The 18,772-nt window shown below is 40.5% G+C and overlaps 1 protein-coding gene across 3 annotated transcripts in view; it reads right to left on the bottom strand.

Moving 5' to 3' along the window:
• Nucleotides 1-935: 935 nt before the first annotated feature.
• The window catches only part of YPEL1 (yippee like 1), a 25,509-nt gene continuing 7,672 nt past the window's right edge, over nucleotides 936-18,772 (bottom strand). For all 3 annotated transcript variants that reach the window (XM_079957323.1, XM_079957322.1, XM_079957321.1), the window contains exons 2-5: nucleotides 15,301-15,583; nucleotides 9,959-10,002; nucleotides 8,324-8,432; nucleotides 936-5,985 (exon numbers count right to left, since the gene is read on the bottom strand). In XM_079957323.1, the coding sequence (XP_079813449.1) occupies nucleotides 5,896-5,985; nucleotides 8,324-8,432; nucleotides 9,959-10,002; nucleotides 15,301-15,417 (360 nt within the window). In that variant the 5' untranslated portion in view covers nucleotides 15,418-15,583 and the 3' untranslated portion in view covers nucleotides 936-5,895. The remainder of the gene's footprint in view (nucleotides 5,986-8,323; nucleotides 8,433-9,958; nucleotides 10,003-15,300; nucleotides 15,584-18,772) is intronic.

The raw sequence follows: 18,772 nt of genomic DNA, 5'->3' as shown, positions 1-18,772 counted from the left end.
AAATTTATCCTCTATTGACTCTGGGTGGATTCCTTCCCTTCTTCTTCAAACCCATGGGCAGTCTTCAGACATGCGATCCTCTGCCTTATATGGGGTGGAAAAAATAGGCTCTCTTTAACTTTTGCCTCCTTCCCTGTGAAAGGACCATCTGCAGGCAGGCAGTGAGACCTAATTCTGGAATCATGATTGGTCAGTCCAAGAATGGAGGAAAATTAAGACTCCTAAATTCCTTTTGCCTACGAATTTGCATTTCTGCTTTAATCCAACACTTCTTAGCATTTCAATATTAGTCTGGGATAGCTGGTCCGCCACTATCTCCTTCCTACCTCTATACTTAACAAGTTGAATAAGAAAATTTACTTTTTTTTTTTCATTGGCATATGGAATATCTAAGGTATCAATGGTGGGCACTGAATTTACAGACTGATCGAGAACAGGCTATACTGATGACGATTTCAGCTTTCCAGGTTTTGAGCCTTATGCAGCCAAAACCATACCAGCAAACTCAAGGGAATCCCAAGCTTGCAAGGAAGTAGGACAAACATAATTATTTACAGGGAAATAGCTCAGCGAAAGCCAAGCATGCTCAGTTGCCATGGACTGAGAATTGACTGCTGGGAAGGATAGAAGAGACAATTGTGGGGGAAGGCATGGCTGACTAGAACAGTGTACATTCATGTGCTGGCCCTACCACTTTTCATTTTTGGATTTTATACCGTGACCAGCAGATCATTCTCCCACATCAGTAGCAGCCAGCACCAATTGCCCTTTACACCCTAATAGTGGTCCAGGGAAAGTGGAACTAGAATCTTTCATAAAGTGTAGCTTTAAAGGTTTGCAACAAAAACTTCAAGTTTTGTGTAAGAATTGCTTTCTCGCTAAAATGTGACTCTTCTTCATCCTCTTAAAGGGGGAGGGGCGGGGGAAGCACAAAATTCAACAAAACTGAAAACGTTTATTGTGATACCTCAAGTAGATACAATAAAGGGAAACAACAACTTGTGTACAGTATTGCCAAGACAAAAACCAGAAAGAAGCCACATCAGCTGTGCAAAAAGTAAGCGTTTTTCCAAAAGCGTTCCAGCAAAGAGGCACAAGTCAATGGGCACCTGCTATGACTCCTGTTTTTGACCCTACTTTGCTTCTGTGAAATCCCTGTTCACGGCAGCATAAGATTACTGGTGGTTGCCTCTACACTAATGGTACAGCATGCACCATTAACTTGAACATTTGCTGTCATTCCTTTCACCATTATACAAAGCTGGATAAGAAACTGTGGCTATCTGGGTTGAGTCGTCATAAAACAGGTTATCATAGCAGACCATAATCTTCTCTGAAAAAAACAGCATATTTTTGTAAATCTCACATTTCAGATTTATTAGAAATCAAAATGGTACAGCCCAATTAATGCTGACATTCATATTAATGACCAAAGTGCACTGTCCCTTTCCCTCAAAAGGGAAACACTGCTCCTCTGAAGTCTTAATTTCACCCGACACCAAGGGAGCTTTCAGTAACGGTTATGCATAACACAGTCCTGTGACATAAGGTTCATCATACAGGTAATAAAGCAATTTAGAGAGACATTGGTAATTTCAACTTCACAACATAATATAGTTAAACTTGGGCCGTGAGGAAAGCAATGCTCCTTAGCCTTGTTGAACAAACGGGCCGAGGCGAGTTCAAGTTGTTCTGGGTTGTTACATAATAGGATTCATGGCAATAGCACAGCAAGTCAAATCCATATGTATAACAAGACTGATTAGGCCGAGAAGCAAGCTTTTATTGGGACGAGTGGTGAAATAATGCAACTTAATATTCTGGAAGCCTGGTGTTTTCTTCCAGTGGTTAAAAGCCATTCACAGCTGTTAGAGAAATAACCGCCTCATGAAATTGGTTCTTACTATTGTAACGCTCACACCAAAGGAGCTAGAAAAAATGGAAGAGGGGGGGAAAGTTGCACAGTGGGGCTAGTTCAGATGCACCAAAAAGTTTCACATCAGCATCCTTATAGATACATCTGCATGGAGGAAGTTAGCATCTGATCTAGCATGACCACGTCATGGCAATGTTTCCTAGCGTTTACTTTCCTAGGTGCCTGCCAATGTGGTTCTGCAAGATTAGACGTTCCTTCTTCCACATGGAGATTTTTAAATTGCCTGATCTGGCCCTCAGTCATGCCATACTGCTTGGTTAGTTTATGCTAACCATGACTATTGAGTTCGAAGGGAAAAACACCTCAATACATGTACACTTTGCGAGCACATTTTCTGTATGTGCAAATGAACATTCTTCCCAAGAACCAGCTTGTAGTCAGTTCATCTAGTCCAAAAAAAAAAAGGGGGGGGAGCTAGTAGGTAGCACACAGAAGTTCACAAAAAATCGTCGTTACAATTTATAAAATATATATATATATATAATAAATGTTAAGACCAACAGTAATAAAAATAACAGGTAACAAAAGTGCTCAAGTTGAAGGGATAGCGTAAACTTACACAGAAAGAACACACAAAACCTTAAATAGAATACATTACACACACTCAAAATGGTTAAGAGGGTAAATGTTTTGAAAAATGTTCAAGTATTATGCTTATGTAATGCTGGAAAGTTCAGTAACCAGACTGACCTTTTATACATCAACCAACATCCAGCAGTATCTGGATCCCACTGACACCCAACCTGTAAAATTGAAGCACCCAGTTTTAAAGACCTTCCTACAATGCCAAGTAAAATCATTCATTTCCCCCAAAGGATCTAATATGCAATGCTACTTGATACCTACAGTATCATTTTTAGATTTAGAATTCTCTACCACCCTTCCCATCCCCTTTTCAAAATCCATAAAAATATTGCTCTATTTGGTATTCTTAAATGCCTTATCACTACAAATGACTTGCATTAGATTTTTACCCGCAATTTGATACTCCAGGTGCCAGCTAAAAAATAAAAATCTCAAGTTTTTGGCATCCAGGTTTAACAAACGGTTTAGGTGAAACCTTGTACCCAGAAGGCCAAACTATACAATATGTGCAAGTGTGTTTTCTTAAAAGCCCCTCTTTTTTTTTTTAACCATAAAACATTTGGGAGAATTAGTAAGAATGGAAAAGCAAGATAGAGAAGAGGAGCTCCACTCCAGCCCCTCTTCACGCCCTACCCACGGCTTGCCCCCAAAATACAAACATACAATTGAAACCTTGGGGGCAGAGGGAGAATACTTGGGGAAATGATTTGCAGCAGGGAGAAGTCTAAGCATCTCCCGTCTCTACTCTTTTCATCCCAAAGTGAATTTTCAACTTTTAAGGAAGGATAGTTACATGCTTGCCTCCAACATGTAGTTTTGACCTAAGTGATTTAGGTTTAGAATATGAATAATGCACTGATAAAAAGAGGTTGGATTTTGTCTCTCAAACTCTTTTGAGTCTCAAACTCCTGCCCAAAAGACCTGACCGAAATTTGTCCTCTAATTCCTGTAAGTACTAGGTGAGATACATTTAAACCAAGGAGGAACCATGCTATTGAAAAAGATATGCTTCTAGCGACAGTTTCATAGCTGGTATGGCTTACAGCCAGCATCGTGAGCCAACAACAGTGCCCATCTGCTTACGATTTCAGTACTTACATGGTTGGCAGTGGATACTGTACCAGTTAGAATATAGTTCAAGTTATTTACTGTTTCAGCCATAAGCAGTGGAGGGAAGATAGGAAAACCAGACCTTTCGGATAAAGCGATTTGAAAGCGATACAAAATAAATAAAGTCAGTTTACTGATATTTAGCGAGGCACACCAGACAGATGTTTGCACAAGTCACTAACCCACAAGACACACAGTGCCTGCCTATTCTAGGTTCCCATGCTGATTACTCCTAGTCCAAGGGGACTGGAAAGATCTGTGATGGCAGCACTAAGGAGGATACCAGATGCCAAGTCTTCTCATGAGGAAATAGCTCCTCTTAAGAGAAACTTCAGCGGCCTGCGGTCGATGAGGGCGGCTGAAGCTGCTGCTGTCTAGGCGTGAGTCAAGATAACTCCTGGTTCTAGTGTACATTTAGATCAAGTACTGTACTGAAGATTAATGGATAAAAAACACACACAAACCCTCATTCATATTAAATTAAGCACCAGAATAAAAGGTCATTCAGCAAAACAAAATTTGAATCTAGCTGTCACTAGTACAGCTCTTTGGATTTGAATGCCTAAGAGGTAACTATGTACACACACACTTAAACAGATATATTCAATATCCTTTTTTTGCATCACAGTGTAACCATACTACTTCCCAGATAGTTTGCTTGGGAAATAATTCTTCAAACAGAAGAGGGAAGGGACAATTCCTCTTTAGGGAAAGATTACTCTTACTTTTAACATGAAAGATATAGCTAAAGTGCAGTAGAGACTTGAAAGCCCATCAGACAAGGATAGCAGCAGCCAGCAGAGAGGAACAATGCAAAGTTTTTCTTACGCCATGTAAAAGACATTGTATTAGAAAGGAGCAGATTTTCCAATGTAAGGCTTTCCATATTATTCATGCTATCAGCAGCTATGTGGTGTTAGTGTAAAATATCCTCCAATCCGTTCCTCCTCTCATAAATTTTAGAATATTAATGCAAAAATCATGACATAAAAATTATTCAAATCTCTTGAAACAGTGTGCAGGAAAGTTCCCATCAGTGAACTTTACACACACACACACACACACACATAGTGGAAGTGTCTGACTGAGTCACCCCACAAAAAGCAGCAGCTGGGGGAAATTACAAGTTGATGCTTATTTCACATAACTGTTTATTACAAAATGTGCTCAGGGATGATTCAGCCAGCAAATCAAACGCCCTTTAAAAAACCTAGCATGAAGAAGTCAATTTGCATTTTTTTTTACCTGCTCCCCAACTTCCAACCTCCCACAGGTAACAGCTAGAGGCTCTGGCCACTTTCACACACAAAAATAATCCTGTGTGTTTAAGGACTGCAAGAGCAAATCACTTCACCGATATCAACCTCTTTATCCAGTGCATTAAAAACTATGTAGCTACATGGAACCAGCCATAAAAACTTCAGTGGATGTACAAGTCCCTGTTAAAGGTACAGTACCGAGACATTTTACATGACATTAAAAATAAGAGCTGCATATAGTTGCATCCTTTGATCTTGAAAACTTTGCTAAGACATTCTTTCTTAAAAAAGCAAAGTTTCTTAGGAATGTTTTGATTTCGGTCAGACCTTATAAGTTAGTTGACCTTGTAAATTATTATTCCACCCTCGCTTCTCATTTTCTTTAAATAAAAGCAAGGATTTATAAACCTCAGCCACTACAAATGACTAAACCTTTAACCAACCTGCCCAAAGATACACACAAGCTGCAGTACTTTAAAAAAGAAAAAGAAAAGAACTAATGGTTACTACAATGTTATGTCCTTCTCACTGCAAAGAGAGCACAGAAATTGCTATGTTTGGGGTCATGGGGAAGGAACATGCCTTACATTCTCTCTAGGACTGTTCACGCAGGCCTTCAACAAAATTCCGGGACAGGTGATGGGCAAAAAGCATGCACAGAAGGAAGGAGCATTTAAAAAGCACAGGTCAAAAGAGAGCGCTAGCTATTAAAAGTAATTTGAAATTAGGGAATTATTCCTCTAGAGTTTGTAGAAAAAGTCGATCCAAAACAACTGTTCACACAGGAATACATATACAAAAAGAGGGAAACTTACACAAAGAGAAAAAGGCAAAAGATGGCCTTTTGGGGAAAGGGAGGGGGGCACAAAATTACACTACTCAGTTTGGAGGTTTCAAAAACGCAGCGATTTTCTCAGCCAGCCGGACCAAAATCCTTTTTGCATTAGTCTTTATAAAGCATGTTCCACAGGTTAATTGTCCAAAGAGAGAGAGAAGTGTTCCCATTTACTCCCAGCCATTGTCTTTGATCATGTGGGCAAGTTCAATGATGAATTTTCCTTCTTTATATTTCTGACTGCTTTCAAACGCATGTTCCTAGGCAAGAAAATAAAATATTAGATTCCGTTATCCGCCGCTTCAAATATGAACGCTTCTTAACGTATCCGTTAGGGGCAAGGCAAGAGTACTGCTCAGCTTAACTGTTGTACTTTATGCACTTTGGCATCACTGTATGAACGAAAGACGGATGACTCAATTATTGGCAGATGACTGTTGATTTAAAGCAAGAGTGGAAACCACTTTTAACCAGAGGACTAGATCAATCAGTGGCCAACCCTCCATAGGCATATTTGTCAGGTGGGCACAGCTGCTCACCTACAAGTCACCTGATTCCGTATGATCAGTAGAGTGACCTGAGCAAAAGCCGCAGGGCTTGTATTTGGTGCCATATTTAAGCAGCGCCAAAAGCAGGAGAACTCAAAGGCTCCGGATTGCTCCTTTTCAGCCACAGCTTTATCTAACAAGCTCATGGTGTCAGGTAAATGGTAGATGGGCATGGCCAGCCCAGAACAGCCTCACTGGAAAGCCTAAAAGGTCTAGTTAGGCTCAAGGGGCAGAGGTCTCTCCCAGTTGGTTTAAAGCAGGGGTGTCCAACCTGTAGTTTGCGATCTACCGGTAGATCCCTGGCTAATCCTGGTAGATCATGGGATCCTTATCATGTACAAAAAGTTATGGGGGGAAAGCTAAAAAAAACTCTGTGCAATCCTCCACCCAAAAAGCTCAACAACTCTGGGCAATCCACCCACCCCATGCACGCTCCTCCCTCCAATGGCAATGGGTAGATCACAATCTCTTGGGAGTTGGACATGCCTGGTTTAAAGCTATCCCATGCTTCTTTGCCATTGAGAAACTATTCAATACCAACAACCAGAATTTAATGAAGATTACTTTTGGGTTTGTTTTATTCCTATCATCTACAGTATCAGACTTTGAGGAATGCAAATCCTGTGGAAATTAACTTCCTTTAGGTACAGTCACAGCAGAGATGACCTTGAGGCTGGTTCCCGCCCAGTGTCAGAATCAATATCCTATGCTTTATGAAATACTGTGTGCATCACAAAGTCCCCGTGGTGCTACCCAGGCAATCCTGTCCCAGTGAAAAAGGAGTAAATGTATGGGGGAGCCCAGTCAATGTCCTCTGTTGATGCCGTTTGAGGTGTGGGGCCAGACATACGGCAATGAGGGAAGCCTAAGCATACTCCAGAGGAAGGGGTGGGGGAAGTAGCAATGCAGAGCAACGCAAAGTCAGTCATACTAAAATTAGCAGACCCATTGAAAGAAATGGATGTGGCTAATGATGGACCATTAATTTCATTGCGTCCACTGAAAGCTGGGCTTTGGCCACATCACCCTGGGAAGAGAGAGAAATTGTTAAACTGCTCTGGGAATTATAGCGCTGGAAGGAGAATAGGGGTCTCCTAACAATCTACAGCCCCCAGAATTCTTTGGGGGGGGGGAGACTTGGCTGTTTAAAGTGGCAGCATGGTGCTTTAATTGTATAGTGTGAATGGAACCTTAGTTGGATAGAACCCTTTGAATTTAAATACAGGTAATGTTAATAAAATAATTTTTCATTCAAGTGCCTTTATGCTCCTGGGAAATGGGAAATTTACTTCTTACTTGGGAAGACTTTTGCTAGTATACTTTTCATTACATTTTGCAAAGAAAAGACTATGTACTATGAAAACTTAGAATTCTAGGAAGGAACCCGGGCTCTCTCTAAGAGCACCCCATCCCCAGTGGCAGTAGTCCTGCACTCAAATAAGTAAGAGGGATGGCAGAAGGACGGGTCCTCATGCATCAGTAACAAAAGCAGACTCCCCGGCAGGTGGCTCTGAAAACTGCTTGTTATGAGCCCCACACCATATCTAAGCAGGGTCTGTGTCAGGTACCTGCCACACTTCAAAGCAGCAAATATGACCTGAAATTCATATTTCTAGGACCCACTCCAGGTCTGAATGCAATTTGCTTTAAACTGTTGCTTTTTACATTGCTGTAGCCTGCCCTGTGCCTTTCTTGGGGTGGGTGGGTGGTAATAACAACAATAACTACTACTACTACTACTACTACTACTACTAGGGGAAGGCCAACTGGTGATGGAACATCGGGTTGCCTCTTTAAGATGTGGATAACTTTTACCCATGGATCTGAATTGTAGCCAGACTTGGTCAATTTATCCTCAGAGGGTATCAATGTTGGGGTACTCAGACTAGACCCACTGAACTTTAGTGTAGAGTAGACTCAACTTTAGTGAGTCTGCTCAGAGTAGTACTTAGTTGGCGACAACCCAGATACTCCCACATTTTCACATAGTCTATTTCAATGACCAGACAAAACCAAGCAGTTGCATGTCCAAAAATGGGCAAAGGCTTACGTATTTCCATCCAAGAGTGGTTTTGCAGTTTTCACAATAAATATCTGCTACTGCATGTAAGCCTGTCAGAAGAACTCTCTCTTCCGCAGGACCACAGCCCACATTCACCCTGCAAGACAGAGTCGGAAAAGCAGGAGCCATTTTAGAAGAATCTTCCTTCCCCTCCCATTAATAGAAAGATATATGCAAATGCTAGACACAAAATCTCAAGATCATTCACACCAGGATTTTGGCAAATATTTCCAACATCACACAAGGAAGTTATTTTAAAGCCAAGATGCTTTGCTTGTTCCTCCTTACGTAGACCAAGCTTTTGAACACAAACCAAATTAAACATCTGTGTGATTTCCGACCTAGTATTAATTACCAGGTAAATTGTTTTAAGCAGTGCCATTTTTCTAGAAAAAGAGGTACTGGAGCTCCTTATGAAGTTTTCCCTTGTTCTCTTAGAATGGCAATGGTGCCCACCTGAGAGGTGCTGGAGCTGAGCTCTGGTGAGCTCCAGCTGGAAGGAAAAAAAGTCCTTGTTTTAACTATGGCTTTGTTTCTATGTTTCTTTTAAAGGTGAAGGTAAAGGATCCGTGGACGGTTAAGTCCAGTCAAGGGCAACTATGGGGTTGTGGTGCTCGTCTCGCTTTCAGGCCGAGGGAGCCGGCGTTTGTCCACAGACAGCTTTCTGGGTCATGTGGCCAGCAGGACTAAACCGCTTCTGGCACAACGGGATACTAACCAGAGCGCACGGAAACACAGTTTACCTTCCTGCCGCTGTGGTACCTATTTATCTACTTGCACTGGCCTGCTTTTGAACTGCTAAGTTGGCAGGAGCTGGGACAGAGCAACGGGAGCTCACCCTATTGCGGGGATTCGAACCGCCAACCTTCTGATCGGCAAGCCCAAGAGGCTCAGTGGTTTAGACCACCGCCACCCGCGTCCCATGTTTCTCTTAGCTATGGCTAGGGAAAGGTGGTCATATGCCACCAACAGAAGTTATTATCTACACTGAAAGGATTTTAATAGATACTCTAAAGAAGAAAAAAGTTGCATTGTAAAATCTATAGTTAGAACGATGTTTCCATATGGGCTGGTTCCAAACATAACTTTTTGGCAATGCCAATTAAGAGGAACATAGAAAACTGTCTTATATCAAGTCAGCCCACTAGTCTACCTAGCTCAGTTTTGTTTACACTGGTTGCCAGCATCTCTCCAGGAACCTTTCTTATCTAGACTTGATTGAACTATGGCTCTTTTGCATGCAAAGCATGCACTCTATTACTGAGTCATAGTCGTTCAGCCCTCAGAAGCCTTCCACGTGTGCCTGACTGAAGGATGTGTGGCCTTCTGCAGGAAGAGCAAAACCCTTCTCTCACACCATTCAAAGTATTTGAAAACCACAAAATACCAGATGCTAGGGAGCAACAGCAAAGAAGGGCTACCGTATTTCAGCCATGTTGATGGCTTCCAAGACATCTGCCGGCCACTGTGGGAAGCAGACTGCTAGACTAGACGGACCGCTGGGTTGATCCCATAGGGCTCAACTTGGGTCCTTGCGTAAACCAAGGCAACAAGCCAATCCACTCACATGCTATTGTTGTAAAATAGTCCTCCTATTCCATAGAAAATAATAATTGCACTTACACTGAATTAAAGAGGTAGGCTCGCCCCTGGCTTCCCTGAAAGGACTGTAAAAGAAAAAGAAGACATATACATATATATATATAAATATTTTTTAAAAAACACTAAAACATTGTCTCAATGAAGAGGCAAATCAAAGCATTCCGCCTGAACTTCGAAACTAGTACATTGTATGTTAAGTGCAAATTCAGCTGCATGTATTGTTCCAAGTAATTATTCTTCAGATCTGCCACATGGGGCTGGAAACTCATTGTCTAAGCTCTAATCTCAAAACCAAATCTTTCCCCAAGTGTTTGTGCAACTACTGCTAGGTATAGTGCCTTCTTTAAGCCAACAGTGTCTGACACTGCTGCAACAGACAAAAGAAAAGGTATGGTAATTAACACAATGTAGTATAGCAAAGAAAGATCTGGCACAGTTCAAAACCTTAGCTATAGAAGTCTGTAGCTCCACTCTACCATTAACACACACTGTTTTAAGGCAATCCACTCTCTCTTCCTTCCCCATCAGTAATATGGGGAGAGTAACAGTCTACCTTATATTATTGAAACATTATTGAAATAAAACATGTGAAAAATACATGGATTTGCCTCTCAATAATTTATTGGACTCACTTTGCCCTCTACTTTTCTGTGTTCCTTATTTAGTAAGCTAAATAAGTTTTAAATAAATTTTGCTTTTAATTAACTTTGGTCATTATTTCCTAAACTAAGCCAAAAAATGATACAGGTGTAATTGTATAGGATTACAGAAAATTAAAATTGGATAACTAGAAAACATACGAGTTCACTGGGCATTCTCCATTTGGTTCTTGAGTTATTAGAGTTTCAAGTTGGTGTGTGTGTGTGTGTGTGTGTGTGTGTATAGCTGTCGAAGTCCCCCCCCCCTCCACCAAAGGGTTCTAATGTGTTAGGAAAAGGGACACAATTAAAACTGGAGATTTAAAATTGACACTTAGTTTTAACTCCTATGGTCTTTGGCCCCCAAAAAGTTGGTAGGAATTGCCATTCAAATGGTGTGTGCGCACCATGTCATGTGATCGATTATGTGTGTGTGTGGGTGTTCACCTGCCCCCCCCATATATTATTCAAGTTGGCACCCCTGGGTCAAGCACTGTCTGAAGGGGAGATGATGACCCCTGGGTCAAGCACTGTCTGAAGGGGAGCAGGAAACAAATTAGAATCAACTCAACAGAACAAGCAGCAAGTCTTAGGTCCCCATCTCCCCCTTTTACCAATCTGGCTGGCTCCTTTTTTGGTTAAAAAAACAGATCCCCCTGCCCCGCAAAAAACCAACTAAAGCTAGTCATTAATTCTTGTGCGAAGCTATCAGGCCATCAAGGAGATAATATGAATCTGAGAATGTTCTTAGTGAACAAGAGTCAGAAAGAACCATTCTGAGACAAAATGGTAATATTCAGTAAAACTGTACCTAGCAGTTATCTAGCAACCTCTTACAAATGAGCTCTATGAAGTTACTTATGACCTGGTGAATGCCCAGATTCAGCAGGATTGTCATTATAGAGCACGTAAACGTTCCCATAGGTCAGAAGTTTAATACAAGATGTATATTATTCCTAAATAATTATTTTTATTTCAAACACTATCAGTCCTTGAAACATTGTTAACTAAGTGGCAGAAAATGTTGCAGTGTGTAGATGGCAGAGACACAAAGACTCTAGAGTCCATGATGCTAAAAAGTATCACATAGGGAAGATTCAGAATTCCTGAAGGAATATCTGTGTCCATTTACAGTTAAATGGGAGAATTGATAAAGGATAGAGTAACACATAAACATGCTAACATTATCATGAGCTAGAGCATTCACAAGTTTCACTTAAACGGATGCCACCAACCCTTAGGAACCTCCAACTACACAGTGGTACGATCCATTTTTAAAATCTGAAATAAGAATCCCCATACAGTCATAACTCGAGTTGAAGTAGCTTCAGGTTGAGCATTTTCGGGTTGCACTCTGTGGTGACCCAGAAGTAACGGAACGCGTTACTTCCGGGTTTCACGGCTCGCACATGCGCAGACGCTCAAAATGACGTCACATGCATGCGCGGAAGCGGCGAATTGTGGCATGCGCAGACGCGGGGTGCGTTTGCTTCAGGATGCGAACGGGGCTCCGGAATGGATCCTGTTCGCATCCAGAGGTACCACTGTATCAATAGTTTTCCTCAGAGTACCAGATGCCGAGCAGAAAAAAACAGGAGGTGACAGCCCCTTTCGCACTACATGCAAATTTGGACAGGAGGAGATGGGATTCTGCACCACCTAGAAACCACATTGTATTCATATGGAATGCAATTGTATCAAAGCACCTTCCTAGACTGCCTAGATATATACAGTACTTGAAATGAACCTCTTGAACACATCATCATTGCTACCTAATAGGTCAAAGGGGAATACAGATCTCAAACAGGAATTTGAATACATAAAAACGGCTGTAAAATGATGTCTATTCCATAAACCAGCAAAATTTCCAAGATTACTTCATTTGGTTTTCATTACCACCCTGTCAGAAGAGATCAGAGAAAGTTACACCATATATTTTAACATATGGTGTGCCTGAGAAAACATGTGCCAAAATACTGATGTGCAGCAAACAGCAAAATTGTGAGTCACAAATAGCCATAAGTTGTTATTGTTACTTACAATACTCAGGGTTAAGAATTTTATTAGTGCCTGTTTTATTACAACTTAGTTGCCTTTCCAAGTATTGGCTCCTGTGATTCATATTATTTAATTGTTCAAGAGCTATTAACAAGTCCCATGTCCAATATACATCAGCAGGGTAAAATGGTCTTGCAGTTGAATAAAAAAATAAGATTAAAAATTGCAGTGGTACCTCAGGTTACGAACTTAATTCGTTCCAGAGCTCCGTCCTTAACCTGAAACCATTAACCCGAGGTACCACTTTAGCTAATGGGGCCTCCCGCTGCCGCCGGTGCACGGTTTCTGTGCTCATCCTGGGGCAAAGTTCTTAACCCGACGTACTACTTCCAGGTTATCAGAGTTTGTGACCAGAAGTGTTTGTAACCCGAGGTACCACTATTCAGGCAAATAAATAGCCTGTGGGAGGGCTAGAGGGAGGGAAATGAAGCTAAGCCAGTAAGATCAGATTCACAAGGTGCTACACCCCTTCTTTACAGAATTTGTATGAAACACAATCACAGTATCACACATATCTGTACCATCCACTAGCCATTGCCATTTGTGTACAAAGTGTACACATACACACCTCGGCAATTACTCATATTTGTTTCAATATTAGTGCATGAGGATGATTGAAGCTAAGCTGCTAATACCTCTTTTTGGAAAGTTACCCAGTATGTTACTGCAATAGTGGGAGTTCCTAGGAAATCTGCCCTCCAATATTCATTGCTGGAAGAAACAGGAATTCCGGATGAGCACCGGGATTGATGGGCTGCAAGATACACTGGAAAGCAATCCTCCTTCCATTTTTTCAGCAGCGTGAGTGATTCACATATGACCACGCCACGTAGTTTGCAAACCAGGGAGTGTTTGGATTTATTTTAAGGGCAATAGTGAGTCAACTAATTGCACTGTAGTGTTTGTTTTTAAAACAGGCATACCCAGTCATTTACACCTTTAAATTACTGCTATGTATTCAATTTTCATCCCATCACAGTCTTGTGAACATACCTAATTAGGAAAACCAGGCACTGAAAAAATCCATAACTGTAGCGGAAACCCTCACCTCTCTCTTGTCATCTAAAAACTATACCAATTAACCTAATTAAGTACAACGTTTAATTACAGTTACATGACCCTGTCCCACCAACTTATTAGTCACAGTATACTAAACTTGTAACAATTAAAGAAGATGGGTGTTAGACAAATTGTCAGTCTGAAACCATTTTTAATGTTTAGTAGATTGTTTATTATGTTTTTACCTGAGAATACAATACTATTTTTAACACACAGGAAGTAGAAAATTATATGAGGTTTCTTTACAGAATATACTTTGTTTAAAAAAAAATATTCCCTTAATTTTGGTGCAAAATTGGCTGGGGGTGAGGGGGAGAAACAAAAATCAGTGGAGGGAGCATTTCTCTTGTCATTTTCCCTTTATTGTGTTTCTGTGTGGTAAGCTTAAATCTGCAGCACAAACCAGTGCTGTAGCAACTGCTAACAAATGCATACTCTTCAGAATATGTGCATGTAGATCGCAGCATATAGCAATCATGAGAGACCCCGTTGCTGTGAAGGAAAATCTGAATATTAGATGATGCTCTTCCTGAGGTCCAAATTCCTCCCCAATGCACATGAAGAGTGGATACAGAACAGGTGAATATGAATATATGCTTGGGAGAATATGGTCTCTCAGTTCAGAAACATAGAAACTCCCAAATCTTTGCATAGGAGTTGGGAAAACTGCCTGGTGAGAGGTTTCTTCATATATACAGATCTCAAAGAGCCTTGATTCATAGTTGTTACCAAAAGTCCTTCAAATGAATGCATAAAGGGGAAAAACAAGGAAGAAAAGAAAGTACAGTGGTACCTCGGATTAAGTACTTAATTAGTTCCAGAGGTCCGTTCTTAACCTGAAACTGTTCTTAACCTGAAGCACCACTTTAGCTAATGGGGCCTCCTGCTGCCGGAGCACGATTTCTGTTCTCATCCTGAAGCAAAGTTCTTAACCTGAAGCACTATTTCTGGGTTAGTGGAGTCTGTAACCTGAAGCGTATGTAACCTGAAGCGTATGTAACCCGAGGTACCACTGTAGTTTTGAAAAGCATGCTTCCTCACTTCAGGAATGCTCTCACTGGACAGGTCTAGCTGCAGAACATACACAGAAGAAGAAACCCACCCACCCTTCTTTTCCAACTGACCAGATATACATCTCTGCATACTTCAATCCATTGACTATTTTCTTCACATGGCTGGCTAGTTGGTTTAGATTTCATGTCTGCATACTAGATCTTCTGTACTTGAATATTAAGAACACATTAACATAGTGTAAGTTACACAGTGATTCTCTTTAGAAGAATCATGCTACCAAACTAAAACAAGCAGGTTAGTCACATTACCTCAAGTGACCACAACCCTGATCAATGTGCTTCACATTAAGAGCACTTCTTTTAAAATATCAATTACACATCATTCTGGCCTGAGAAGAGACCAAACACACCTCAAGAAGTAGCACCTGAACACAAACAGAATGTAATCAGGAAATATATTATGTAAATTCTTATGCAGTGTATTTCTAATAGACGCTGAAACACATAGCTTTTGGTGTATCTTTTTGTCTCATTATGGCAGTTACAAACAGGCACCAGATCATGCATTCATGAGGTCTAGAGACAGGCCACTTGCCTTGGAAATTAGTTCATCATGATTGGCTAGATGGGCTCTGCAGTGGATACAACTGTAGGTCCGATGACAGTTTGGTAGGTAAGCCTGGAACGTTTTGGATTTTGTCATTTTTACCATCTCTGTGGCCAGTTCTTCACTCTGATCAGGGCTGGCACTTGAAGAATTACAACTTTGCTGAACTTGCTGACAAAAGAAACACTGGAAAATGCAAGCAAAAGCCGTTGTTGTTCTGGAGTGTGTGTGGCAGCTTCCACACAAACGCCACAGAAGAAACAATCAAAACCTGCAACGGAAGAAAGAAGCATATAAGCCACTTCAAGTCTTTTTATAGTACATATTTCTAATTAAACATTTAACTTCTCCATTTCATCATTAGTGTAAGTTTAAAATAAAATGGGTACCTTAAGTTACATGCAGTGTTGCTGTCTGTTAAAATATCATGCCTGCATGTATATGCCGCAGAGTCCTACATGGGAGAGGAGAGGGGAGCCCTACTCTTGCACTGTAATACTGAGGTGCTCCCAACCTCCCATCCAAAAGGGAGATGGGAACACTGCAACAGAGGGCAATATGCAAACACAAGCACTGGAAACTCAAGGGTGGTAAAACAGCTGGATGAACAAAAGGCAAGCGTAACTAACATTCCACTCAGCCAACACAAAATAGTTGCTGAGTTAGGCCAACTATGAAACTTTCTGCCCATAGGTTCCCCACAAAGTAAGTGCATTCTGAAGTCTGTTTGTTTAAATCAAACCATAGTTAACCACAGGTTGTCAGGTTTGAATGAAACAAGCAACTTGCAGCCAAACTGGAGAAGGAGGGGAAAGACAGGGAGCATATGAGTCCAAGGCTCACCTTGGCTCATTTCCATCACAATAAGCCATAGTTTATAAGGATGTTTAAACACAGCCAAAGCCCAAATAAATACTGAACTGTGTGGATTCAAAAACTTTGTAGTGTAGCCTCTTCAAACAGCTTTCTATAAGAAATACTGCTGCTCAAAAAAAAATATAATTTCCAGAAGCTTGGCAGATGGTATCACTCCATGAATGCCAAACCTCTGTTCATTATCAGCCAGCTGAAGCAAGAAACACATTCTCTTCAGATCCTCGAGCTTCAGGGTGGTCTCATTTGATTCTAATATGTAATAATGAACTTAGGGTCTGGAGACCACAGACATCTAGTACCAATGCTGTATCCCATAATAAATCAATCTGAGTGAACATAGAGGTGGGAAAACCCTATCAACATTTTAACCATTTCTTTAACAATTTCAACAAGGACAGTCAAGAAACCTGGGATTTTCCATTGGTAGTAAAAATTAGAAAGGCACAAAGATTATGGTGTGGTAGAAATAATAAGTGTAAACAATAACTCCCCCCAAAAAGGACTGTTGTCAATACAGTACCATATATCATGCAGCCAGAAGCAGCAAATAAGAACAGGAGACAACCATTAAGGTAATATGGGGTTTGCAAGCCATGGTTTGGTGCAATGTCTGAATTCTAAAAACTGGTGTTATATGGGTGTCACTACAGAGGCTGCTTCAACAAAGAGATGGGAAATGAAATTGTGAACTTGTATGCTGGGAGAAAGGAGGGCCATAGGAAACAGTTCTAAACCATAAAAGTGCTTGTTTAATGTTTGGAAGCTCAAATCATAGTTTAGGTCCTAAACTATGGTTAGTTACAGTGACTGATCTGAGCCTCTGGTTAATTATTCAGTCATAGTGGTGGCTGAATAATTCCTGTAACAAGATAAATGGGAGAGTGGGGAAGAGGAGAAAGCAGTAATTCAGTCTTTGGACAATATAAATGTATAATAAGATATAATGTTGGATTCACAAACCTTCTTAAAATTAATGAGCCTGTGCCTTGTAGAACTAAGGTAGGAAACATGAGGAAAGGCAGTCACCTAAAATCAAATCTCAAAATTAAATTTATTAAAATCAATGGCAGTAATTAATCCAGTTCTTAGAGAGAGAGAATGGAATTCTAAAGTAAAGGAATTTTACTACTGTATTGCCAATGGCAGCGCATTTAAAGTTTATTAATTATGTTTTGTAAGTTGAAAATCAATAAAAATAGTTTACATGCTTCAATGCATGTGATAATGTCGCAGATTCAGTTTTAAAAGATTATTTGTGTGGACATCATGTTTTTTTGTTTTACATTCACATATTTTAATCTGGCTTCATTTTAACTTTTGTTTAAAGTTGGTTTAAACTTGTAAACTCATCAGTTTTCAACTATCCTACTTTAAAGTTTATGTGCAGAGTGTGCTCATGAACTTCACAATTATGTTTCTTGTTAACTAAGACCAGGGATGCCAGTGGTGCAAGGAAGTGCAATAACCCCTATCCTCCCTCTGCTGACTAGTCCTTTTCCTGAGTTCTTAAGGAACTGCAGAGAACACGGAGGAATATGCTTCCCTTTGCACTTCCTTTGTGAAGAGTTTTGCATTCTGCAAAAATCCTGTGAGAAATGAAACATGAATAGACCCCTCCCATGTTCTTTGGCATGCACAGATAACTTCAGGGGGTGGAGGTCTTGTTTCATCTTTTACAGATCTTCAGAAAAAGCAATGGGACCTTCTCAGTGCTTCCCCACAGTCTCTGGAAGCATTTACCGGTATAAAGCACTGGAATCAAGGGTTGGGTCTTTCTGTATTTTTGACTGGGCTGTTGCATAAGATTGAACCATCTGTCAAATCTTTAAGACAAAGTTTATTCCTCCCAAACTCCACCGCCACAGGCACAGACAGAAGATATAGGGGGAAGGAGGGCTCAAGGGTAATAGCTGCCTAATAAGTTAAACCAAAGATTTCTGAATACTTGATTAAGTACTATTCATATACCTTTCTCTGATATCTGCAATCTGCCATTGAGGTACATCTAAGAGTGCCTGGCAGTGACAGATTGTGCATTTAGTGTGGTGGCATCCGGTTTATAGGCAGTCTACCTAATAAAATCAAGCTGGCAGCAACAATAATGAGTTTTAGGCACCAATACTTAATTATTTCAGGGAGCATTCTGATGAAAAGGATTATCTTGTTTTTTAGAACCTTCTTGTTAGGTGACCCATTCTGTGCTTCTGTTTGTTTGGTTGGTTCAATTGTATTTGTTATGTTGTTTTGGTTTTAAACTGAAGTCATATTGTACACTGCATAGCTTTCAGTTTTGTGGTGTAGAAAGGAACCAACCAACAGTAGTTTCCTTGAAACAGACCTACATGAATTGCCATACCCACTGCAACCAAAAACTACAGGTGTGGACGAATCCTGAGGATTACAGAAGTACCAAAAAGAGAGAGATGAAAATACAGTAGAGCTCAAATTTACTGAACTATGAAAAGACTACCCTTTTAAATGTGTAAGCAAAACTGATTGAGATTGTAATAACAACTACCCAAGCCCCCCCCCCCATTCCATTTCACAACACTAAAGGAGTTTTAAAAGCCATCAAAATGTTTGT

This window comes from Podarcis cretensis (genome assembly GCF_951804945.1).
Source record: "Podarcis cretensis genome assembly, chromosome: 16".
Lineage (NCBI taxonomy): Eukaryota > Metazoa > Chordata > Lepidosauria > Squamata > Lacertidae > Podarcis > Podarcis cretensis.
Note: the sequence above shows the minus strand (reverse complement) of the source record. Positions and strands in the feature narration are given on the sequence as shown.